Raw genomic sequence first — 27,452 nt, forward strand, 5'->3', positions numbered from 1 at the left:
AAGGTGTTGTTATGATGTCCCCCCATAAAATAAACTGTGTATGAGTCCAAAAGGAGCGCCACTATGGTAGAGTGCCATACAATTGATTCACTTTGCCATTGCTAACCATATGTTTAGATTAAAAGAACTGCCATCTGTCTGGAGTTCTTTTTTCAGTCTCCATGCAATTTCTGTCTTCTATTATTCTGTGGTTCAGTTTTAGTTTAATTTGCTGTTGTGCCTGAGGCCTTACCTTTCACAGAAAATATTGCTCAACATAAGGTTCCATTTTCCAAAGGATGGTTGCATACTGTAAACAAAAGCAAAAGGTGTTTAGTTTCTGTGCCTTCTGTTTAAATGATCGTTTGCAATTGAATCAAAATACATTCCTGAGAGCTGAGCAACTGCTTCCATAAAAATTACAATAGCAACTTTATTTATTTATTTCCCCCCTTCAAGATTTAGACACCCTTCTCTGTCTGACTGAATTTAATCCTAGTTTCCTTCTATTTATTTTATTTATTTATTTATTTGGTATGCTTGTATACCGCTAATATCTCAGCCTGTGCGGCGACTCATTGCGGTTTACAACATGTTAAAATATACAATTCATTTAAGCATATAAAATTAAAATAAAAATACATACAAAAAACATACACAGTATTGGGCCACCAATACAGATCGGGACATCTCATAGTTAAAATCATCATCCAATTCGTTATCTTGATTGCTAATCCATGGTCAGATAAAACATCACATCGAAGGTCAATTGAAGACTTGCTCAAACATCCAGGTTTTTAGTTTTTTCCTAAATGCCATTAGCGAGGTGGCTGATCTTAATTCAGTAGGGAGGGCATTCCAAAGCCGGGGGGCCACCACAGAAAAGGCCCTATCTCTCGTTCCCACGAGCCGCACCTGTGAAGCAGGTGGGATAGAGAGAAGGGCTTCTCCTGAAGATCTAAGGGTCCTGGTGGGCTGATAGGCCGAGATACGTTCGGATAGGTATGTAGGGCCAGAACCGTTTAGGGCTTTAAAGGTCAAAACCAGCACTTTGAATTGGGCTCGGTAGCTAATCGGTAGCCAGTGAAGCTGGTACAGCAGAGGAGTTGTGTGCTCCCTGCGTCCAGCCCCTGTTAATACCATGGCTGCCGCCCGTTGGACTAGTTGGAGCTTCCGGGCCGTCTTCAAAGGCAACCCCACGTAGAGAGCGTTGCAGTAATCAAGACGGGATGTAACCAGAGCGTGGACTACCGTGGCCAAGTCAGACTTCCCAAGGTACGGTCGCAGTTGGCGCACGAGTCTTAACTGTGCGAATGCTCCCCTGGTCACCGCCGAAACCTGGGGCTCCAGGCTCAGCGATGAGTCCAGGATCACACCCAAACTGCGAACCTGTGTCTTCAGGGGGAGTGCGACCCCGTCTAACACAGGCTGTAACCCTATACCCTGTTCGGCCTTGCGACTGACCAGGAGCACCTCTGTCTTGTCTGGATTCAATTTCAATTTGTTCGCCCCCATCCAGACCGTCACAGCGGCCAAGCACCGGTTCAGGACTTCGACAGCCTCCTTAGTAGCAGGTGGGAAGGAGTGACAGAGTTGGACATCATCTGCGTACAGATGACACCGCACTCCGAAACTCCGGATGATCTCACCCAGCGGCTTCATGTAGATGTTAAACAACATGGGGGACAGTATTGAACCCTGAGGAACCCCACAAGACAAAGGTTGTGGGGTAGAGCAGGAGTCCCCCAGTGACACCTTCTGAGACCGACCCTCGAGGAATGACCGGAGCCACTGCAAAACAGTACCTCCGAGACCCATTCCCGCGAGGCGTCCCAGAAGGATACCGTGGTCGACGGTATCGAAGGCCGCTGAGAGGTCGAGTAGCACCAACAGGGACACACTCCCCCTGTCGAGCTCCCGACGGAGATCATCCACTAAGGCGACCAAGGCTGTCTCGGTACCATGTCCCGGCCTAAAGCCAGACTGTGCCGGATCTAGATAATCCGTGTCTACCAAGAATGCCTGGAGTTGTGAGGCCACCACACGTTCCATGACTTTGCCCAAAAAGGGAAGATTGGAAACAGGCCGATAGTTTACCAATTGAGTGGGGTCCAGTGATGGCTTCTTCAACAGCGGTTTTATCACAGCTTGCTTTAAGCTGGCTGGAAAAATGCCTTCCCGAAGGGAGGCATTAACCACCACCTTAACCCACTCGGCCAATCCCCCTCTGGCCTCCTTTAGAAGCCAGGATGGGCAGGGGTCTAGGATGCATGTGGTGGCTCTCATCCCTCCAAGCACCTTGTCCACATCCTCGGTTTGAACCAATTGAAATGAATCCATCAAAATCGGACAAGCAGATGCTCGTGTTACATCCTCAGAGACTGCCGTTAATGCGGCGTCCAGTCCAGAGCGGATCAAAGCGACTTTGTCTGCAAAGAACCGAGCAAAAGCTTCACAGCGAGCAGCCGAGTCATCAGGGCACCCATCCTGAATGGTGGGTTTTAAAAGGCCTCTGACAACTCGGAACAGTTCTGCCGGACGTTTCTTTGCAGACGCAATAGTGGCCGCGAAGAAAGTTTTCTTAGCGGCTCTTATTGCCGCGGCATATGACCTTAAAAAGGCCACAAACCGTGTTCGGTTTGACTCGCTCGGATCCGAACGCCACACGCTCTCTAGTTCCCTCTTCTTTCGCTTCAACACCGCCAGCTCCTCAGTAAACCAAGGGGCCGGTTTAGATCGGCTACTTGAGAGGGGACGTTCTGGAGCGATCGTGTCTATTGCCCTGGTCATCTCCCCATTCCAGAGAGCGACCAGGGCATCAACAGGATCACCAACCGCGGTGGCGGGAAAATCCCCAAGAGCCATCAGGAATCCTTCCGGATCCATAAGCCTCCTGGGGCGGACCAATTTAATAGGTCCTCCACCTCTGCGGAGGTTAAGGGGCGCAGTAAGTCTAAAGCTGACCAGGAAGTGGTCGGTCCATGGCAACGGAGAGATGGATAACTCCTCAACACTGCCACCTTCCTCCCATCCCTGACAGAAAACCAAGTCCAATGTATGTCCAGCACTGTGGGTGGGGCCAGATACTTGTTGGGACAGACCCATGGTCGCCATGGTAGACATGAAGTCCTGAGCCGCTCCCGTTAGGGCAGCCTCAGCATGGACATTGAAGTCCCCCAGCACAAGCAGCCGCTGGGACTCCAATGCCAGGTCCGAGACTACCCCCGCTAGCTCAGGTAGGGAGACTGTAGTGCAGCGAGGTGGACGGTACACTAACAGAATCCCTAATCTGTCCCGGTCACCCACCCTCAGGTGGACGCATTCAAAATTTGTTGACTGCGGGATGGGGGTCCTGGTCAGAGAAATAGAATCTCTATAGACTACTGCAACCCCGCCTCCCCGCCCTCCGGATCTCGGTTGATGCTGCACAGAGAACCCGGGTGGACAAAGCTGGGTCAGATTTACACCTCCAGCTTCGTCCAGCCAGGTTTCCGTGATGCACGCCAGATCTGCCCGCTCATCCAAGATTAAATCCTGGATGACAGTTGTTTTGCCGTTGACAGATCTGGCGTTCAACAGCACCACTTTCAATCCCGAGGGACCGCCATCCTGGTTACACCTGCTTACCGTATCAGGAGACCGATTTGGGATTACTAAAGTTGTTCCACGTTCCCTAGGCCGAATTAAAGGTCTCCTTTTCCCGTATCTCCCCTTCCCCACCACGACTTCTATGGGGGCTCCTCGGTTAACGGAAGCCTCTCCCTCCTCCATGACGCATTTGGTGCTTATACTAATAAACCAGGGATCGTTATGGTTTACATACGATGTTATAATTGCATTTTGCCATAGCTTATCCTTCCAGGTGTACTTCAGTCCCGTTAAGCTATATTCAAGATCCCTCGCACTATTCCATTTATCCTTACCCACATATAAAATTAGCAACCAAGTCAACAGCTGCCAAGGAGCAGATGGAAACATGGGTGGTAGAAGTTACACACAGTTAGAGCAGGGATTACGCTGTTAAATTACTGATGGTGTTTTAACACAATATAATAGAACAACAATATAAATGCGATGGCTTAATAACCCAAGGTGTTAATTAAAATGCGTCATGGAGGCCTGCATCGGTACTAGCTATACAATCAAGATTAAAGTGCTGTAGTTGGCTAAATGCACCGAAAAGTCGTTTAAAGTGCTAGTGGCATAAAGTGCAAGATCAACAATTAGTAAAGTGCACAAGGTAACCAACTGGTCATGGAGTTGAATTAATTAGCAATTAGCAATAAACAAGGATGGTCCACACAATCAAAAGTCAAACAGACGGAGTTAAAAACGATGGTCAACACAGTCTATCTAAGATTCTATCTGAAATTGGAAGCAACGAGATGCCCAAATGCCAAAATGCTGGGGCCAGAAGATGGTCAACACAATACTCCGGAAATTGATGGTTGGCAAGTGAGATGTTAGAGATCACATGCGATGGCGGCAGTTTTCAATAAGGTGGTGGAAAGATAGTCGTAGCCAGCGGCTAGTGTTGGTTCTGTTTTCTAATTGTCCTGCAGGGTAAAACACTTCCAGGCCTGCTAAAGGTCATATACTTAGATGTTAAGAGGGCTGACCAAGTCCTGGACAAGCAGACCAAGCCTCAAGATGGCGGTAGCGTGTTGGAGGGCGATGAGGCCAGCGCGTTGGAAAGCTGGCCAACAACCAGCCCTCAAGATGGTGCGTTGGAAGGCTGATCAAGGAATAGGGAGGGAACAAATTGTGAGCTGACCGAAAGCCAGAGCGAAGGCAGCCAGGACAACGGAGGCCCAGAAACCCAAGGGGCCAGTCAACTGGAGCAGCAACGTTCCCTCTCGGCTCCGGACAGTCCTCCTCCCCGCAGCCGCGGAGAACCAACAGTAGCGGCGCAACAGCCTGGCGAACCGCCAGGAAGGCCGCCAAGGTCGAAAAGCAAGGCCGCAAAGGCCGCAAAGCAGTCAGCAAAGGCCGCAGGGGTCGCTCCGCAGTCGGCAGCCGGCTCCGATAGGCCTCCTCCCAGCAGCCACAGGAAACAGCAGTAGCGGCAGAATGACCCGGCAAGCCGCCAACGGAAGGCCGCAGGGCCAAAAACGGAGGCCGCAAAGGCCGCAAAGGCCGCAGAGCAGAGCAAGGCCACGGAGTCTTCGGTCCGGCGTCAGCGCGTCTTCGGTCCGGCACGTCCTGGAGCCCGGGCCGACGTGGCGAAGCGTGTCCCCGAGCAGGCACGGAGGGATGGTACTCGCCCTTCGCCCGAGCAGCCTCAATTCCGCCCAAACGCCAGAAAAGGTGAGCAGGGGACGGCGTGCGGTCAAGGGGAGTGAGGAGTAGGGAGGGAGCAAGTTTGCAAGTTTGCAAGCCACGGGCTGCAATGGTGGCTGGCCGCTCTACCTCCTTCTTCTTTCCAGTTCTGCCTCTGTCTCTGTCGGCGCTCCTGCAACGCTCCTTCAGTTGTTTCCCCAAGGCCACCTTCGTGGCCCTGGATTGACAACTATAGGAGCGGTTTTCTGTGACCCAGGCGGCCGAATTTGGATGGTAAACTTCTTTTCCTCTGCAGGAGCTAAGGTTCGCTGCTCCTACCACGCCGCCATCTTACCGGAACTCCCGCCATCTTACCGGGACAACAAAGAGCAGCTGGGAGACAGCAGTTTTAGAGCCTCCTTCATAGATTCAGTATTAATGGACATAGATTCAGTATTAATGGGGAAGCAGAATTAATTCTCACTCAAACAAATTCATATTTTGTGACAAGAATTAAGATCTGTGACTTCCATAAATTAAGTAAATGATGTAGATTTGCAAAGTTTGCAGAATTTTCTCACCTGCTAGTTGCTTAATTCCCAGATTTATCTCGGTAACTGGTAATAAGTTAGCACATCAAATAATATTAATCAAATGCCTCTAGTGCCGTATGCCATTGTGTCTTGTGAGCTGTCCTTGGCCTCTATTGTTGGTCCTCTGAATCTGATAGAAGGAGGCAATATGCAGTTGTGTTTAAAATATGGATGTATTAGATTTCCAGATTACAGAAAAGCAAGCCTAAGTGAGTTCAGTGAAGCATGGAGCCCCCAGTGGCGCAGTGGGTTAAACCCTTGTGCCAGCAGGACTGAAGACTGACAGGTTGCAGGTTCGAATCTGGGGAGAGCGTGGATGAGCTCCCTCTGTCAGCTCCAACTCCCCATGCAGGGACATGAGAGAATCCTTTCACAAGGATGGTAAAACATCAAACCACCCGGGCATCCCTTGGGCAATGTCTTTGCAGACTGCCAATTCTCTCACACCAGAAGCAACTTACAGTTTCTCAAGTCGCTCCTGAAATGAAAAAAAAAGTGAAGCGTATACCCATGTGAGTGTGAATAAGATAATAGCAATGTTGTTTTATGGTTTGCATTTTCTAAGTTTGGATCAGTTTTGCTGTTCTTTGTTATGAGATATTTATTTTAAATATTCTTATTTGTTGTATTTTTCCTATATACCGGCATGTTGTTGCCTGTTTGAAGGGGGAGGGCAAAGCATAAAATAAAGTAAGGCTGCTCCTTTTGAAATGTAATCCATTTTGCAGCCTGTGAGCTCTTCTGCATAAAGTAACTTGCATAATAAAATGATAGAATGGCCACTAAAAGGTTGTTCTAATTCTGACTGCAGACAGAGCTGTCCCTTTGGAATGGTTCGCTGTAGAAAAAGCTTAGGAACATAAGCATACTAGATGGAAGGGTTTAGGGTAGTATTTTTCATGGGGATACATGTAAAACTATGAAGATTTCCTCCTTCAGTCTGAAGTGATAGAGTCCAGAGCATTATAACTTCTACTATTTCACTCTGAATAAAGAGATGACTTTTGGTGATAAGACTTACTTGGACAACAGGTCTATTTGATGCCAGAGGTCCTACAAACAGATGGAAACAAATAGCTCTTGGTGAGCGTAATGGCCACATTTGTTGGTTTATTGGCAAGAATAGGGAGCCAGAGGGCGGTTTTATGTTTTGATAATGGGCCTTCCCATTATCTCACAAACACAGCTGAGAGGACAGTTTCTTCTTTAGTTACACAAAGGATGAATGATGTATTGGGTTTACAGTTACATTTTATTGGGGTTACTATCACAGAAGAGCATCAGAGGTAATGCAAGACTGCTGGCTAGTACATGACTAGCTTGGGAAAACCTTGCAGATACTATGTATTGTCGAAGGCTTTCATGGCTGGAATCACTGGGCTGTTGTAGGTTTTTCGGGCTACATGGCCATGTTCTAGAAGCATTCTCTCCTGACATTTTGCCTGCATCTATGGCAGGCATCCTCAGAGGTTGAGAGGTCTTCTAGATACTTCTAAAGGTAAATTATAAGTGCTTCAATTCTTAGAAAGAGAGAAAAAGAGGGACCAAGAACAGGGATCCCGTTCTCCTGGGAAAAGGAGACTAGGCTGAAATGTCTAACCACCCAGTTCCCAAGAACATATTAGATGCACAGTAACATCTGTGCCTGAGAGTAGAATAGAAAAATATCTTAGTTTAGATGTACTGTACTGGGAAATTGTATTTCTTTTGACTTGTCTGGATATGACTCAGATTGCTTTGAAACTGTGTAACTTCTAAGGACAGCCTGAAGGTAGATGTCGTTCATGTAAGAGATACCATTTGCCAATATAGATTCCTTCCTTAGAGTAAAGCTTCTTTTGTAAATACTCTTAGTCTCTCATGCTCTCCTTCCCATGTCTTTTTGCTCAGTTGTGTGCATTCACATAAGGGTTTGCCCTTCCCCAGTTAATCCCCATTGAGGTACTGATCAAAGGGATTAAATCAATGGGTGGCAGCTAGACTAGATAGTCTTACAGCAGTATTTCTCAACCTGGGGTTCAGGACCCGGGGGGGGGGGGGGGGAGGGGTTCAGAGAGGTCGCCAAAGACCATCAGAAAACATATATTTCTGATGGTTTTAGGAACCCCTTTGGCAGAAAAGGCTGAAGATCTCTCTGCCTATCCTTCTCTTCTTTATTGGAAACAGATGGCAAATCCTCCCACCAAAAACCCTCCTCCTGCTGCCATTGGCCAACCTCTCAGACTCCAAGCAGGGAGGGGAGAGCAGACATGCTCTTCCCTAAATCACTGTCAATTCCTCCGAAAACCCTCCAGTATTTTCTGTTGGTTATGGGGATTCTGTGTGGGAAGGTTGGCCTAAATCTATCGTTGGTGGGGTTCAGAATGCTCTTTGATTGTAGGTGAACTATAAATCCCAGCAACTACAACTCGCAAATGACAAAATCAACCCCCCAAACCCCACCAGTATTCAAGTTTGGGTGTGTCAGGTATTTGTGCCAAATTTGGTCCAGTGAATGAAAATACATCCTGCATATCAGATATTTACATTACAATTCCTAACAGTAGCGAAATGACAATTATGAAGTAGCAATAAAAACAATGTTATGGTTGGGGTTCACCACAACATGAGGAACTGTATTAAGGGATCATGGCATTAGGAAGGTTGAGAACCACTATCTTACAGGGTTCTTCTATTTGAGAGTAGGAGTAAGAATTCTTACATATGTTCCTTGCAACTTTTAATCGTCTGAGCAGCAGAAAAATGGGGGGGGGGGGGGGGGTGTCCTAACTGTAATTGCTTCCCATGCTGTTTGTTATAAACTTGTATTGTTTAGAAATGGTTGAGAAATAGCTAAGCATCAGGAGAAGTACGGCTGAAGAATCAGCTAAGTAATTGCTCTGTGTTTTTTGCCTTCCTTCACTGAGAACAAATGTTGATATTTGGCATCAAACTGAGATTTCAAACTGGGGATCTTAGTCAGTGTGTCTCCACTGCAATGCAGTGGAGCAAAAAATGATGATGGTTAATCTTTCACCTGCATAGTGCCTTGCGCACGCATTGCCTTCAATCTCTTCTCACTACTTGCAAAATGTAGTGTGTCTAGAAACCCCTGTTCAAAGAAAAGGTGGTGGGATTAGATGAACTACAGAGAAATGATGAAAAACTTAAAAATAGCAAGCTTGCATTCCAAAATTTATCTCAGAACCACAATGTTTGTGATGCTGAAACACAGCTACATTTTGATGTGAGGCACTTTGTATTGTGCCAGTAGTGAAAAGAAGCAAATAAATTACTTTAGGCATGTCACACAATACAAGATGGAATCCTTTTAAGATGAACAAAGGCTGCTACGGTAAGGGTAAAAGTTTTCCCCTGACATTAAGTCCAGTCATGTCCAACTCTGAGGGATGGTGCTCATCTCAATTTCTAAATTGAGGAGCCGGCGTTGTCCGTAGACAACACCTAAGTCATGTGGCCAACATGACTGCATGGAGCACTGTTACCTTCCTGACAAGGTCGTACCTATTGATCTATTCATATTTGCATGTTTTCAAACTGCTAGGTTGGCAGAAGCTGGGGCTAACAGAGGGATCTCATCCCGCTCCCCAAATTCGAACCTGCGACCTTTCAGTTAGCAAGTTTAGCAGCTCAGCAGTTTAACCCACTGTGCCACCGGGGGCTCCTATGTTTGTGGCTGCTATGTTTGTGGAAATGACAGATAGATGATATGGATTTGTTGGGGGGTGTTTATAAAGAAAGCAAGTTTATAACATTTATGTGCTTTTATATCAGGTTTTCTTACTGAGTATTTGGACATAAGATACTAACGTACTCCAGTGACATCTATTAATTCCATTATGGATGCAGATGTGTTCTGGAAACCCATGCTGACCTTTGAGCGAATGGAGAAACATGACGTTCAAAGTACTATGATGACATTTCCTCAGGAATGTAGAGCATCCTTTATTCACTTTCGTATTCTCCACAAGATATTTATGAATCAGGCCATGATGCAGGTTTTTCAAATCAAGGAAGTGCTGAAAGATATATATATACTATTTTGTGGTATCACACTCTTAACAGTCTGTTTTGTATCCTGTTGTGGTACAGACTGTATCAGAGGAATTCGTGATTTTTCAAGGTTACTGGAAAATGTCATGTTTCTTTATCAGTTAAGTGACCTGCATGGATATCCAGGACACGTGTGTTTCCATAATAGAACTAATAGGCATCACTAGAGCACAATAGTATCTTGTGCCCTGATAAAAATACATAAATATTATAAAAACCTCCCTTGTTTGTGAATATCCCTTTTACTCTCCTATATCAACTATCTGTCATTTCCACAAAACAATTTCATTATTTTATTATTGAAGTCAAGAATACCACTTTCATTCAAAGAGGATGTCAATATGTTTATAAAAAGAAGAAAAAATGAAATCTAAAACTGCTTGCAAGGTCAGCAAAGAAATCTAGGGAAAAATACTCTGTTTTCCCTGCAAGAGCCCCCTAGTATAGTGTCTAGATCCAGAGAAGTCATGCTACCCGTCTATTCTGCCTTGGTCAGACCACACCTGGAATACTGTGTCCAATTCTGGGCACCACAATTTAAGGGATATGTTGACAAGCTGGAATGTGTCCAGAGGAGGGCAACTAAAATGATCAAGGGTCTGGAGAACAAGCCCTATGAGGAGGGGCTTAAAGAGCTGGGCATGTTTAACCTGCAGAAGAGAAGGCTGAGCGGAACATGAAGGCCATGTATAAATATGTGAGGGGAAGTGATAGGGAGGAGGGAGCAAGACTTGTTTTCTGCTGCTTGGAGAACGGAGATTGCACCTGAACATGAGGAAGAACTTCCTGACTGTGAGAGCTGTTCAGCAGTGAAACTCTCTGCCCCAGAGTGTAGTGGCAGCTCCTTCTTTGGAGGCTTTTAAAAAAGGCTGGATAGGGTGCTTTGAATTCGATTTTCCTGCTTCTTGGCAGGGGGTTGGACTGGATGGCCCATGAGGTCTCTTCCAGTTCTATGATTCTAGGTCTCCAGCCACCTCTCATGGCAGTGAGTTAGCTAAACCACCTTCACCTATTCCCCAGTGTCACTAAGGGATGACATACTGTCTGCCACTTAGTCAACGGTGAAAGAAGACCTGAAGCCCTACATCTCTCCTGAGCCAAAACCAGTCCACTGGTTATTCCAGTTGACCCTTCCCCTATCCTACACTCCACCCACTTGGATTGACTCTCCCTGCTGGTTCTCCCTTCCAAGGACATCCTTGCTAATTTTTCATCCAATATGTGCAGTGTGTGGTACATGTACTGTTGTGCAAGCTTCTAATTTAGAGGGGGAGATGCAGTAACTTCATCTGGTACCTTTCCAATAAAGTCCTCCTGACTCTTTAGTACTACCAATATTTGTGGAATAAAAGTGACATGTGCTGCAGTTCCATCTGGCAAGGGTGGAAGATGCTTCCAGATTGTGCATTCTGCTCCTCACATTGCAGCAACCTATATTTCCTGTTAGCGCCAAATAAAAAACATAAAATATTAACTCACCTGGTACTCTTTGCGGGAGAGTGTTTTTGTAGAACTGAGCAGATTAGTTTGGATATTTATACTTTTAGATAGAAGGATAGACTTTCCAAGGCAGAGAGAGAGAGAGAGAGAGAGAGAGAGAGAGAGAGAGATGCTATGTGATCTGAAATTAAATGATGAAATTTGTCAAGAAGATATGCAGGTAAGAGTCTCATCATTTTGTCACAGTAATGAAAAGGCTGACAGCCGAGGAAAAGCTTGATTATTGTTTTTACCATTTTGAATGGTGTAGAAAGAGTAGATGGAATTATTTCTCCCTTTATTGCATTGTATTATTCAGGGAGCCAATCAGTCAATGAAACAGGAAGAGAAAACAATTTCAGGAGAAAACCAGTTCTGTTTCACAGAATGCAAAATAATCTTGTAGAATCCAATTTCTACAAGATATATTATTTCTCCAGCATTGGTAAACTCAAAACCAATGGGTAGTATTAACCCTGGTAAGTGGGATGAGCAACAAAACATTGCAAAATAGACTGCTTCTGTTCAAGTTCATATCTGCTCCATTTCAGTCTTCCTTGTGCAACATTTTCTACTCCCTCCATTTCTAAAGGTCTCTCTCTCTAGAACTAAGGAAGGCCAATGCATCTTTAGAGTTTGTATAGAAGCGGGATTTTTTGGCAGTTATATTATGACAAGCAAAATGTGCTGGCATCCTTCTCCTACACAGCCATTAAAGATACAAGAGTTCTTTCCATTGTTCATACTGACAATCCTACTTCTGTTGCTGGTCATGTACAGCTATCATTGGTTTGTTTGATTTTTTTCCTCATCCCTGAAGGCTTTCCCCCCAACAGGAACCTTGAGATAATGCTATATTATGACAGAGCACCATAGAGGGAAATAGGCCCCTGTGGTGGTGCAACGGGTAAAACCGCTGAGCTGCTGAACTTGCTGATTGAAAGGTTTGCAGTTTGAATCCAGGGATTGGAGTGAGCTCCCGCTGTTAGCTCCAGCTTCGGCCAATCTAGCAGTTTGAAAACATGCAAATATGAGTAGATCAATAGGTACCACTTCTGCAGGAAGGTAACAGCACTCCATGCAGTCATGCTGGCCACATGACCTTGTAGGTGTGTACAGACAACTCTGGCTCTTTGGCTTAGAAATGGAGATGAGGATCACCCCTCAGAGTCAGACACAACTAGGGCTGAGAAGGGTGGTATACAAACACAGTAAATAAATAAATACCAATAGGATGAGCCCTGCAAAGGACAGGTGGACAGGAAGGAAAAGGGGAAACGGATAGCATGAACCAACATTAACTTCACTGCTAAGAGCTAGTTGATTGACAGTGGAATACAATGCCTTGGAGTTTGCTGGAATCTTCCTCTCTGCAGGTTTTTAAACAGAGACTGGGTGCCAATCTGTCAGGAATGTTTGAATTGTGTATTTTTATGTGGCAGGGATTGAATTGGTTGTCCCTTGTGTTTTCTGCGAACTATGTTTCTATGATTCTATAGTATATTTGATTATTAGCTAAGGGTGTATCCACACTGTCGAATTAATCTGGTTTAACACCACTTTAACTGCCATGGCTCAATGCTAAGGAATCCTGGGAGTTGTAGTTCGATGAGGCACTAGCACTCTTTGGCAGAGGAGGTAAGAGAATTCGTTAAACTACAGCTACTCCCATACCATAGCACTACTTTAAGTAGTGTCAAATTACATAAATTCTATAGTGTAGATCACGCATGGGTAACTTTGTCCCGCTAGGTGTTAGGAATTGTGGGAGTTGTAGTCCAAAACACCTGGAGTGCTGAAGTTTGCCCATGCCTGGTGTAAATGGACCCAGTATTGCAATGCTTGAAAAAAAATTGCTTTGGGGATTCTTTTCATTTTAAGTCTTTTTTTCCTCCAAGATTTCACTTCTAGAAACCAGGGTGTGGATCACACTCGTACCCAGGGAAGTCTTTAGAAATAATAAAAATATTCTGATGAGCTTCTAAAAGAGTGAAATATGAGACAGAGAGGGAAGACCTAGTCTGTGTTTGATCAAAATATATGTGGCTAGGGATGCTAACCCTGCCTCCTCCATCATGCTTAATCACTCTCCTCATGTGAAGAGCAAGATTTAGAGCAGGCAATCTTGGCTCTTAAAACTGAGCAGTTTCCCTATGGGTTTGTGTTTAACATTTCCCAGATAATCTTGAGATTTTGAAATGCTGATCATTTGGGGACTTGCTTAGGAAATCCTTATATGTGTGTTATTTTCCTCTTCTACCATCTAACAGAAGTTTTAAATATGCAGCCCTACCTTTTCCTATTGGTATTCAATGCTCCTTTTCCGGGTTATCTGGAAAGTAAGGTTACAAGATTTTTTTAAAAACAAATAATGAATATATTTTAACAAAACTTTACATGGATTGTAACATAGCTTTTCCATTATTTTTCCACATAATTACTATTTAGCTCAATACATTTTGTCATCTGTTGGACAATGCCTATGTCACAGAAGTTTCCCTCTGCCTTTTTCAGCCAGTTTGACACTTCAATGTTTACCTCCTCATCATCAGAAAAGTGTTTTCCACCCAGGTGTTCCTTCAGTTTAGTGAACAGATGATAGTTACTGGGTGTGGAATCGGGGCCGTGAGAGGAGTGGCTTAAAACATCCAAACCACATGAAGTCAACAACTCTTGTGTTGCATGAGTGGTGTGTCAGAAGGAGACAGACTCTTGGCAGCAGCATCCCACGATGTTTGTTTTGGATGGCTCTGCAAAGTGTCCTTATGTTCTCACAATATATTCCATACCTATTTTGTCACATGCTGTCTTGACATTATGTCCTCTCCATAAACTGAAACGATTTCGCAATGAATCTCAGTGGCATTAATGCCCTTAGCATTTAGGTAGCATATTACAGTGCAAACTTCGCACATGGCAGGAAATGGAATGAGAACGCTCATCTCTAACCTTCACTGCAATACCAGTCAATGAGCTACTGACGACTGGCACTGCTCGTTCTCTTCCACTGGCTTCCTGCTACAAAGCAGCGATACCGACTTCCCCCACAAAAATCCCCCACGAGAGCTACGTGCCTTTAACCTTACTTTCTGGATAACCCTCATACCATGCACTTGAAATGCTTCCTGCAGGGTGAGCTGTCTGCTGGATTAGATTATAAACATCTCTGAGGCAACAGAAGAGTGTCTAATTTCATGTGATTATTTTTGTGCCATTTCTTTGTGAAGTAACCTCCCACACCCAACCAACTTATTAGTGTTGACAATACCTTGCTCTAAATGGCTCTTTCTTAACTTTTCTCCACAGACTATGCAACAGATGAGTGACCACCGCTATGACAAGCTTACAGTTCCCGATGATGATGCAGCAAACTGCGTATATTTAAACATTCCTGGCAAAGGTCATATTTTGTTGCATCGAGCCCCTGAGGAATATCCAGAAAGTGTAAAGGTAAGAAACAGAAATGCTATTCCCCAGTCCTCTAAGGTACCGACTTAAGAATAGTTATGAAGGAGAGGAATAGGAATGTATTGTTCATCTGACCTCCAAATATGATGCTATAATGGCATGAGGAAGCCAGGATTTTTTTTATCAAATTGTGCTCTTTTATATCAAAAAAAAAAAACCTCTGGCTGAACAAGATGATTCAGTGATAATGGTTAAACCATCTTGATATGGATTTCTTTCTCTTTTGAATTAAATGAGGGTTTTTGTTTTTTGTTTTTGCTTGTTCCAGTACTTGGATATTTTCTATATTTCTATATGTGTTTCTAGATGTGATTTTAATTAAGTAATTTAAATTAATTTAATTTATTTATTTAAAATAGCAATTTAATATTTTACAAATAACACACATATAATATAAATATTATATAAATGTAGATATGTACACACACACATATATATTTGTATTACTCTATATTTATAATTAGGCTCTCTGGTGGCACAGTGGGTTAAACCGCTAAGCTGCTGAACTTGCTGACCAAAAGATTAGCAGTTTGAATCCAAGGGGTGAGTTCCCATTATTAGGCCAAGCTTCTGCCAACCTAGCAGTTCAAAAACATGCAATGTGAGTAGATCAATAGGTATTTCTCCAGTGGGAATGTAATGGTGCCCCATGCAGTCATTCTGGCCACATGACCTTGAAGGCGTCTACAGACAACGCCGGCTCTTCAGCTTAGAAATGGAGATGAGTACTACCTGCCAGAGTTGGACACGGCTAGACTTAATGTCAGGGGAAAACTTTACCTTTAAATAATTAATTTATAATTACTTAATTGATTAATTATTTTTATTATAATAAATTAATAAAATGTAAGCAAAAGTAGAATTTAACAGTCCCACAAACGCAAAACAAAATAAAGAGTATGCATGCTCACAGTAATTTTACAACATTTCTCTGAATAAGTGCTGAAATGATTGTAAACATTGATAGTTCACTAGAAAAGCCACTTTTGATTCTGGATGGCCCACAGCTTATCTATACTTTAGGTTGGCTTTTGTTAGCATGGTGGCATTTGTTAGCACAGTGTCTGGTGTCAAAACAAAGGTCTGGTGAGTTAGAAAATATGCTGAGAGATCACACAAAGCATCTGAGAGGTCTTTTGTTTCCTCTCTGTCACTCTCTCCTGGTGCTTTGTCTTTCTGCATGACAAGGCCAGCCCTGGCTAAGATTTATGGAAATTCTGTTTACACACAAAACCACGTGGCTGCTGAAGGTCTACCACCCATCTGCATCCCTTGAGGTGAAGACCTTGCTAAATATCACATTCAGCATTATTCATCACATATGGTCAGAATTTCTGTCCTGGCCCATGGACAAAATAGCACATTTGTCAGCCTTCTGTCCTTGAGGGACATTACTTACTGGGAACCATATCAAAAAAATGCTTGCTGTATAAGTATACCAAACTTTGTACTTTTTACCCAACGTGCATGCTATTAGGCTTAACTATTCTGCAATCTCTTGTTGAAATATTTTACAGTAATATAATAATGAAGAAATCCTTAAATTTAACACTGTTTCTGTTTTCTTTTTCCGATGCAGGTTTTTGAAAAACTCAAAGACCACATGTTGATCCCTATCGCTAACACAGAGCTGGGGAAAGTTGATGGGGCGCTCACGTGTTGTTCTGTGCTTATTAATAAAACTTCACAATTATGAGTTTACAGATGCCGCCCCTTGTAACTGGCAATAACATACATGCAAGGTAGATAAATTTGTATAGACTTTTTTTTGGTTTCTCTTGACAATCTACTGTACCACTGTGCTACTAACCTTTGTTTACAATGGTGCCCCTTCAAATGGTAATTAAGGTGCACATATATGCTCCCCTCCCCATGTAAACGAACTTTGAAGCATGTTTGTCTGGACTTACAGAGACATTAGGGTAAATCTTGACTTGTCTAGTTGGTGTGAAACTAGTCTAAGAAATAATAGGGCCGCTTCTGACGTTACAGGTTGAGCATCCCTTATCCAGAATCCCAAATTAATCCAAAATTGCCCACACTGATAACTGAGATAGTGACACCTTTTTTTGTCATGGCTCAGTGTACACAAACTTTTGTTTCATGAACAAAAGTATTTCAAATACTGTGTGTAAAATGACTTTCAAGCTATGCATATAAGGTGTATATGAAACATAAATGACATTTGTGTTTCGACTTGGGTCCCAACTCCATATGTAAGTATGGATCCAGACACTTCTGGTCCCAAGCGTTTCGGATAATGGATACTCTACCTTTACTTTTGAATGTGAGAAATCTTAAGACCCTTATTTGACGACAGCAGAAGTGGGCAACTATGACCCCCAGCTTTTGTCCCCATGTGAAGAATGGCGGTGCAGCAATGAATGAGGGGCCAATTCTAATTCATAGTGATCAAATTTATCCCCACATAATCATCCCTTGCTTTTTTGCACATTTCACCCCCAAAATAAGTCTTAGGCCTGGGATGTCCAAAGTGTGGTGATGCATATAGTTCTCCTAAATAGACATACGGTCTATCAAAGAAAGTGTCGCTGTTTATTGAGCCTTCTTCTATAAGCCGGTTTTGTGAGGGTTTTCTGTGCCCAACAGAATGATGATAGATGTCATTCTCCTGAAATACAAGTGACTCTTGGTCTTTCTGTTTATGAATATCATGGAAATGTTATCATGCTTCCATTCGCCTTTCCCACTGATCCACTTCCTTTCTATGCCTGGGGATAAATTCACCCAGCTGTGTTGTCGAAGGCTTTCATGGCTGGAATCACTGGGTGCTGTGAGTTTTCCGGGCTGTATGGCTGTATGACCATGTTCCAGAAGCATTCTCTCCTGACGTTTCACCTGCATCTATGGCAGGCATCCTCAGAGGTTTTAAGATCTGTTGAAAACTAGGCAATTATGGTTTATACGTCTGTAGAATGTTCAGGGTGGGAGAAAGAATTCTTGCCTGTTTGAAGATTCCCCCAAGCAGTAAGCAGCCAGACCTTGAAGCTGAAAACCTATTCAATTCTAATCAAGGTGGCCAATTACAACATTCACACCTAGCTTCAACAGACAAGAGCTCTTTCTCCCACCTTGGGCATTCCATATAAACCCCAAATGCCTAGTTTCCAACAGACCTCACAACCTCTGAGTATGCCTGCCATAGATGTAAGCGAAATCTCAGGAAAGAATGTGTCTGGAACATGGCCGTAAAGCCCGGAAAACTCACAGCAACCCAGTCACCCTGTTTTTCTTAAAAAATAAAAATAAAAGCAACAACAGCCAAGGGAGGTTTCATATTTGAAGAGAGGTGTGACAGAAGAAAGGACTTCCGAATTCTTCCTCCTCCCTGGATTGTTGTTCACAATTATTCACCAAGCAGCAAAGATCACTGTGTCTTTTCTCATGTGAAAAGTAGCATGGGGAAGATTTTGCATGGACCTAGAAGGGAAAGGTTAAGCAGCCCCTTCCCATTTAGTGGCTGTAGTTACCTTCAACCCTGGGATGGGAGGAAAAGGGCTCAGAGGCCCCTTCTACACAACCAAAGAAAATCCAGTTAATCTGCTTTAAACTAGATTATATGGCAGTGTAATGTGGATTATCTGATTTAATAATATGGATTATATGGCAGTGTAGAAGGGGCCAGAGTAACACCTCTGCCTTTAACAGAAGACAACTATCCACTGGGGTGGTGGACGATTCCCTCAAAGGGGACAATTGCAGTTATGTGACCTCAAGTCATTTTGCCTCCTTTTGACTGAGGGAATGATCATAACAAAGGTGGTGTATCTGCATTGAATTGGACAGTTCTGCACCTCTTGGAATCCATCTGTTGGGAATTAAATCTTTAGGTCCCTTTCATGGTTCTTATATCAGTTCTTGCTTCAGCTAGTTTACAAGATGATTATGAATTGTGTTGTCAAAGACTTTTGTGGCTGGAGTCACAGGGTTGCTGTGAGTTTTCCAGGCTGTATGGTCCTGTTTCAGAAGAATTCTCTCCTGACGTTTCACCCACATCTATGGCAGGCATCCTCAGAGCTTGTGAGGTTTATTAGAAACTAGGCAAGTGGAGTTTATATATCTGTGGGATGTCCAGGGTGGGAGAAAGAACTCTTGTCTATTTGAGGCAAATGTGAATGTTGCAATTAATCACCTTGATTAGCATTTCAAATCTTGCTGCTTCAAGGCCTGGGACCACCTAACGCAGCATTGCCCAAACACGAATCAAGGAACGTGAAAGGCACTGCAGACTAACTCAACCAAAGAAGTCAGCCATAGCAGAGAGCTTGATGAACCAACCTGGACACAGCATAGTATTTGAGAACACAGAAATGCTTGACCACTCTAACAACCACTATGTCAGACTACACAGAGAAGCCATGGAAATCCAAAAGCATGTGGAAAATTTCAACAGAAAGGAAGAAACCATAAAAATGAACAAAATCTGGCTACCAGTATTTTAAAAACTCTAAAACCAGGACAATAAATAAAGAACAACATTCTGAAAACATGAAAATTCCAGACATGAAACAATCATGGCCAGCTAACTTCTTCCAACAAAGGATTCCCCCAGGCAGGAATCAGCCAGGACTTGAAGCTACAAGGTTTGCAATGCTAATCAAGGTGGCCAGCTGTAACATTTACACTTGCCTCAAGCAGATATATAAACACCATTTTCCTAATTTCCAACAGATCTCACAATCTCTCAGGATGCCTGCCATAGATGTGGCCGAAAATTCAAGAGAGAATGCTTCTGGGACATGGACATACCCAGTGATTGTGAATTCTTCTTAGAGCAGGAAAGTTATTCACGTTGCCAATGCCCCTATTCTACTTTCTCCTTCTTATTAACTGATTAAGACATTCACATAAATAGAATCAGGGAGGCTCAGAAGAGCCATTTTAATTAATGAAAATGGTAAAGCAGTTGGTACTGACTCTAGCAATGGGTTAGGAAAGAATAATGCAGGAATCGGCCACAATCTTAATAATTTCTGCCACCTTTCATTACTCTCCTCTTTTGTTCTGCATCCATTATTTTTTCCTTCCCGCATATGCTTCCCTTTCCTTATTTGTCTTTCACGGCGCTTCTTTTGCTCTCTCTAAGAGATGCAAATTGTAAGTATCTCAGAAATGAATTCAAGAGCATCATGGGCCTGGGCTTCTGTGTTGCCTCTCCTACACACCAGCCTCAGCGTAAGATTTACAGTGCTCATTATCCCCCAATACCATGTTGCTGCTTGTGCCTCGGAAAGTGCGTTTCAAGAGAGTCGTGAGTAGAATATATTGCACATTACAAGCGGCACTTGGGGGGGTGTTACTGCAGGGGAGGATTGAAAGGAGATTTTTTTCTGGGAGTCTTTGAATTACTACTACAAGGTCTCAACCACTTGGGCTTTTGTCCTAGAAACTGACCTGGGCTTTTTAAACTCATTTTTTTAATCCAGGAGAAATAAGCCTTTTATGTCAATGTGAATCTCAGAAATCATGTTCTGACACACATTAAGCTGGCCTTAACAAATGGTGCAAAAACATTTTTTTCTTTTTTTACTTTGTTATACTTTGTTTTTATGAGATATTGTTTCTTCTAAAACACAGCAGCACAGCTCTAGCATTCTTTTCTCCTCAGAGCCAATGCTGAACCGAATCTTGAAAGAGGCGATAACAAAAAAGATGGTGGGAAAGCTGATTTTTTTTTTACATATTTTGTATTCTTAACAAGGAAACCCCTTGTCTCCCAACAGCATGCCATGACTATTCTAGCAAGCCATTCAGGTTCTTTCACCTGTAATAATGCATATATTGGGTGCTTTAAGAAAACCTCCAAGTGTATGAATGTTTACTATGAAATTCCACTGAAATATATTTATTCTGGCAAATTTTGCAAGACACTTAAGGCCTTAGTCATATGTTTTTCACCACAGACATGAAAAGAATTGGCTGTTGTATTTGCATGAAACTTGTAATGCCATTTCAAAGAATGGGGGGATTAATTTAAGTAGCATTAAGGATTCTTCAAGAGCTGACATATGGCTTGAGAATTTGATCAGTTTCCTGGTTAAGTCAACTCTTTTCTGGTGCTACTGCTGGCAATTGGCCGAAGTGCAATTCTCAGGAAGTTCAGAGTAAGTAAGAGAGGAATGTGCCACTGGAATGGTTTCATCTAACCATCAACCGATTCAAAAATGTATTCTGGTAAATATAATCTTGTGGCCTTTTAGCAGAATTAATTATATTTTAAAGCTCTATGACTAATGACTGTTCTGTCCCTTCTCCCATTTCATGACATTTCTCAGAAAGTGAGAGGCATCTTACTCTTCTGTCTGGTGTTATGTTCCACCAATTCAGAGGCCCCTTCTAAACCACCATATAAAATCCAGATTATCTTCTTTGAACTGGATTATATGGCAGTGTAAACTCATATAATCCAGTACAAAGCAGATAATGTGGATTATCTACTTTGGTTTGTGTGTGCGTGTCAGGAGCGACTTGAGAAACTTCAAGTTGTTTCTGGTATGAGAGAATTGGCTGTCTGCAAGGACAGTGCCCAGGGGATGCCCATATGTTGCGGTAGGCTTCTCTCATGTCCCCACATGGGGAGCTGGAGCTGACAGAGGGAGCTCATCCACACTCTCCTCAGATTCGAAGCTCCGACTTGTTGGTCTTCAGTCCAGCCCGCACAAGGGTTTTATCCATGCACCACCAGGGGCTCCTCTACTTTGTACTTATCTACTTTGGTAATTTGGATTATATGGCAGAGTAGAAGGGGCCTGAATGGGTTTAGATGAGTTCACATGATAAAACAGTGCAGTACGAGCCCTGTATTGGCTATCCGTCATTTCTCTTAGCCACATCTGCCAAAATATGTTCCTAATGGCAAATTCTTATAAAGAATATATCTCCAAGGATTTTATATTCCCTCCATCATGACTCTTCGGTAACTTCTAGCAGAAATAGTTCAACTCAGTAGGATTCACTATTATCCACGATTTCTTGTTTCCATGGTCAATCCAGGAACGTATCCCCGATGGATACAGGGATTATGCTATATTTAGAGTGGAGTCATTGCTTAATACATCCAATTGGGATTTAATATGGGAAAGTTTTATCTCATTAGGAAGAGTTGGTTTATAAGAAAAACTACAGCAATTTTGTGATATTTCCCCCTTTAGAACAATAATAATGTTGATTGTGTAAACTCGGCCCTAAACTATTCAGCAAGGCCTCGTCTCTTTCCAGCTAAAGATGAGAGATGTAAACAGAGTCCAAAATGCAGAGTTCTGCTTTGTTGTTGGATTTTAAAGTCCTTTCTACTAGAAGGAATGCTAGAGCAGCTATTTTTTGGTCCCTTGGCATGGAACTAAAGTCTGGAAAAAAATCCTGTGACTGATACTTCCCATAGTTTTCACTGTCCAACTTGCAGACCCATAGGGTCAGTAGCTTTGCAATAAAGCATGTACATATCTTTCTCACTGGGGTCCATTAGATCGTGTCTGTTGTCTCCCACTGCCGTGTTCTTGTGGTGCCTCCCCATGCTTGTTAGCCAGAGTAGAAATATTGGCATGCCATCTGTTGAGATCAATGTGTTTCAGATATGATATAGTGACCTACATTATTTTGGTGATGTGTTGCCTCCGCTGAACTTTGGATTTCTTGTTAAAAACTTTTTACATTGCAAATCAGTGCATGTCTACTCAGAAGTAAGTCCCAGGTACACATATAAAGTATTGTCCCAATTGTCAGGTAGAGTCATTAATTGTTTTTATTTATTTGTGAATGTTTATAATATTTTTCAAAATCGGTTTCCAGAGTGGTTTACAGATAAAAATAATCTCAGTATCGGGTGTATGGCAGTTTTAGGGTTGCTAGATATTGTGATTTATATTGTGATGTTCCAGGAAATCACTGCCATGTTCTGAATCAACATGGAGATTTTCTGAATTTGAAGAATACAAATAGTCTTTGAACAAAGGCACTTGTCCTTCATATTTCACTGAAAAGTACATCCACGTTCTCATTATTAATTGAGATCTATACCCCTTACTGTCCCCTCAGCACCGACATAGATACAAGTAATTTAGAACATTTTCTATATGTTTTTAATTGTATTTATGACTGTTGTGGCATCGAATTGCTGCCAGTTTGTAAGCCCCCTTGAGTCGCCTTTGGGCTGAGAAAGGCGGGATAGAAATACCGTAAATAAATAAATTTGAATTTATTATGAAAGCATATAAAAGGTTCCTCTCTGAGGTTCAGATTGGATTGGATTGCCAGTGGAAAGCTGCTGCCAAAACCAAAAGTCTAACTCTCTTTTGTAATATCTAGAAACCTGTGATGCAACATCATAACAATAAATTGAGCCCCTGGTGGTGCAATGGGTTAAACCCTTGTGCCGGCAGGACTGCTGACTGAAAGGTTGGCAGTTCAAATCCAGAGAGCAGGATGAGCTCCTGTCTGTCAGCTCCAGCTTCTCATACAGGGACATGAGAGAAACCTCCCACAGGATGGTAAAACATCCGGGCATCCCCTGGGCAATGTCTTTGCAGATGGCTATTTCTCTCACACAAGAAGTGATTGCAGTTTCTCAAGTCGCTCCTGACATGAAAAAACAAATGACAATAAATATCCCAGGATGTTATGGGAAGGGAAGTATTGATCAAAGGGCAAAATGCACCTTTTTAAAGCACTTGCTCTATAGAGATCTAATTTTTGCCTTAATTAATTATTTATTTAATCATTTATTTATTTCTGAGTAGCCTCCCAGCAAGGGCTGTTGAGGCGATGAACAAATAAAATCCAATTAAAACAATATTGAGAGTAAATGGAAACATTTTAAAAACACATTTAAACTCATAAAAGTAGCCTAAAAGCAGTTCTTGAATACAGTTTTGAAACAGACAAGACAGCAATTTTAAGCATTGAATACCACGAGGGACAGCACTGTTTGGGCTACCTGCTGGAAGCTTTGAAGAGATGGGGCAGCCTAACTTCCTTTGATGGGGAATTCCACAGTTGAGGTGCTGCTGCATAGAAAGGCCTGTCCCGCATTAAGTGTAACCTCTAACATAACCTCACAAGGTATTGGGACACGCAAGACGGCCTCCTCTGAAGATGTCACATTTCACCCAGGCACATGTGGGAGGTGGCAATTTGGGGCTTTGGGAGTCAGCACCAGCACTTTGAGTCAAACTCAGAAGGACGTTGGAAGCCAGTACCATTCTTAAAAGACTAGTGTTATATAGTCTATAAAATGCACACCTGACACCAGTCTGGCCTCTCTGCAGTTGGATCTAGCTGCAGCTTCCAAATGCTTTAGGCACTTTGCCTAAACAATAAGTAATTGGTTTAAACCTCCACTTAGAACTGAGGCTGGAGGCCAGCCATACTGTTGAATAACAGCACAGGCTTTCCTAGACACTTCTCACTCAGGCTGCCTGTTTAAGCTGTCAGTTAAATACAACAGCCATGCACTTTGAAGACTACCATGTCATCGAGAGTAGTTCAGCATAGCCTTTGTATGTGATGTAGTATCTACAATGCTTCCGTGTGCAAAAAATATTTTGTTGGGGATTTTGACAAAGGTAACACCCCCCCCCCCCGAAATAGTTAACGCTCTGCAAACAGATTTACACCACTTGATCCCAGTGACAGTATAAACTGGTCCTAAATTTACTGGCATTTAGAATGGTGTTTTTCACGATCCAGTTCTATGTTAAAGTGTTCTGAACTGTTTTGAATGAGAAGGTGGCCAACCAGACACTACTGTATCCTTTAACCCAGTGGTTCTTAACCTTCCTAATGCCGCAACCCGTTAATACAGTTCCTCATGTTGTGGTGATCTCCAACCATAAAATTATTTTCGTTGCTACTTCATAACTGCAATTTTGCTACTGTTATTAAATCGTAATGTAAATATCTGAAATGCAGGATGCATTTTCATTCACTCGACCAAATTTAGCACAAATACCCAATATGCTCAAATTTGAATACTGGTGGAGTGGAAGGGGCTGATTTTGTCATTTGGGAGTTGTGATTGCTGAGATTGATAGTTCACCTACAATCAAAGAGTACTCTGAACTCAGTCTACAATGGAGCTGCACTAAACTTGGCGCACTACCTACATAGCAAACATTGAATACTAGCAGGATGGGGGGTGTTGTTGTTGTTTAATTCTGGGAGTTGTAGTTCACCAACACCAAAAAGGAAGAAAGGACAGGTGAAGAGATCTTCAGCCTTCTCTGCCAAAAGAGGTCCTAGGACCATGAGAAATTTGTGTTTTTGATTATCTTTGACGACCCATCTGAACCCCCCCCCCCTTACGACCCCGCCAGGGGTCCTGACCCCCAGGTTGGGAAACACTGCTTTGATCTCTTCTGTCCTACACTTCCCATGTTATTGTCCATGATTCATCCAGATTTTTTTTTTTGTCCAGAACTTCTGAACACCCAGCATTTGGGTGGTTTCAATGCTGGAGACCTCATTAGATTGTCCCATTCCAGCCTTAGCTGTCTCGGGTTGTTTTCCTTCTTTTGAAGGCTGAGTAAAGTGATGCAATGTGTGGGTTTCTTTGTTGGACAGAATACGATCAGTGTCAGCTAAGGCTCCTTTCCTTGTATGAATGAGAAGTTTGTATACATGTTGTACCTTACACTGCTCCACTTGGCGTGGGTCCATTCCCACCCACACCACAAAGTATACGCCCAATTAGCTATTTCGCAAATGCTGTGTTTTAGGAGTACAGTGCGGGTTTTTAAGGACAAATGGAACACAGCAGTCCCAGTGAGATGGGATCGAAGCTCATGCGGAACACCATGTTCAGTTTGGTGGAAAGCTGTCAGAATTGCCCCGTCTGCTCCCTTATTGACAGAAAACTCTGGTACAATCTAGACAATTATTTTTTATTTCAGTGTAAGCATTAATCTGGGTAATCATCAAACAGTTCTTAAGAACTGGTATGCATCCATAAAGACAGATTGTGAGGTTTTCTGTGAAAGACTCCTCCAATCCTCCTCCCTCTATCTGTTAATAGCTGTGAACAAAATATCGGAGACCTCACTTGAACTCCCAGAAAGGTCTGCTAGTGGATAGCTAGTGATGTAAATCGTATGAACTCACATGTGAATGATCTGCATTGTGTTGCTTAGCAGGACACAAGGATGACTGACTAAATCACCACAATATTACGACATGTTAACTTTGAGAGACCCTTATTAAATGACAGTATATTGTTGCCCACTTTGTGTGTGCCAAGATAGTAAATAAATTTCGTAGTCTGTTTAACACTGGAAAAATGTTGCTCTGATTTTTGTTTTGTCTTTTGCACTTTCAGCCCTGTTTTATGCACCTTTCACTATGGAATAAAGTGTCATTGTACCTCTGAGCTGCTTGTGCTGTTATTCTTATTTTAATTGTATCTTTGCCTTGCTTCTTCTGTATGTTATTTAGAAAAAGTGGGTTTGAACCCTCATAATGCTTTTATCAAAACATTTAGGATATGGCAACAATCCTGGTTGAGCATGAAAGCCATTTCCTAAGCTGTAGTGTGAGGAGGAAAACAATTCTGGGGGAGCTTCCAGAGAGCACTTAATTACGGGTTTTAGTGCGGGGTAAAAAATCCCAGGACTCCAGGAGAGGTCCACATACAGATCTGTTGGTCCTGGGATTGCTGCCTCCATTGTCCAGACTTCATGCTTTGTGTTGAGATTTAGAGGCTCCTAAAATGGCCACCAGCAGTTTTTTTAAAAACCCACAAAATGCGGAGATTCAGATAACCACAAAACTTCTATTCTTTTGCCCTCCAGATATTTCATGAATTATCTCCCACACAAACAAACCTCATGGGGTATGACCACTACTGTCTAAGTCAGCAGTACACAAACAGGAACACACACTTTTAAGCCAGGAACAGAACTTTGTCATTATCAATTATTTTTACAGCCTGGCTGCCTTGGCATCTGTCTAGACAGCTTTGGTTGTGTACTTGTGGCATCCAACAACAGGGTCCTGTCTCTGGGTTTTATTTGAATTTCCTTATTGGCAGATATGCGGATATCTGCATCTCTGCATAAGTTTTGATTTACGTGGAGAACAAAAAAACTGTGTCCGCTACATCTTTCATCAAGTTTCTGGCACACAAAGTTTTCGGAGTAGTATTACTTCTATCCAAGTCAGCTCTATACAATGAAACAGGGACATACACTTTCAAGCGAGAAACAGAACTTTGTCATTATTGTCATTTTTTACAGGCTGCCTGGCCATCTGTCCAAACAACACAAAGCTGTACCTGGGTTACACATGGCCTTTCCTATTAGCCACCTGCATGACCTTGGCTCTCAGTATTTACATTCCTCTCTAGCACTTCAATGTCCCTCTTCCAGCCAGTAGTAGGTAGTTAAAAAAAACCCTGGAGGTTCAGATATGTGGATATCTGCATATCTGCAAAAATTCTGTTTCCTGTGCAGGCCAGAGAAACTGTGCCATCCACATGTTTCATAAAGTGTCTGCCACACAAACAATGTTTTTGGGGTAAGACCACCTCTGTCCAAGTCAGCAGTACACAATGGAACAAGAACACCCACTTCCAAGTTAGGAACAGAACTTTGTCATTATTCTCACTTTTTA

General features: G+C 42.8%; 1 protein-coding gene across 7 annotated transcripts in view; it reads left to right on the top strand.

The window, feature by feature from the left end:
* DDAH1 (dimethylarginine dimethylaminohydrolase 1) overlaps positions 1-26,211 on the top strand; it is a 180,613-nt gene extending 154,402 nt beyond the window's left edge. For all 7 annotated transcript variants that reach the window (XM_067467786.1, XM_060773859.2, XM_067467788.1 and 4 more), the window contains 2 exons: positions 14,670-14,813; positions 16,411-26,211. In XM_067467786.1, the coding sequence (XP_067323887.1) occupies positions 14,670-14,813; positions 16,411-16,527 (261 nt within the window). In that variant the 3' untranslated portion in view covers positions 16,528-26,211. The remainder of the gene's footprint in view (positions 1-14,669; positions 14,814-16,410) is intronic.
* The last annotated feature ends 1,241 nt before the right edge of the window (positions 26,212-27,452 follow it).

Source organism: Anolis sagrei, chromosome 4, assembly GCF_037176765.1.
Source record: "Anolis sagrei isolate rAnoSag1 chromosome 4, rAnoSag1.mat, whole genome shotgun sequence".
NCBI classification, from domain to species: Eukaryota; Metazoa; Chordata; class Lepidosauria; order Squamata; family Dactyloidae; genus Anolis; species Anolis sagrei.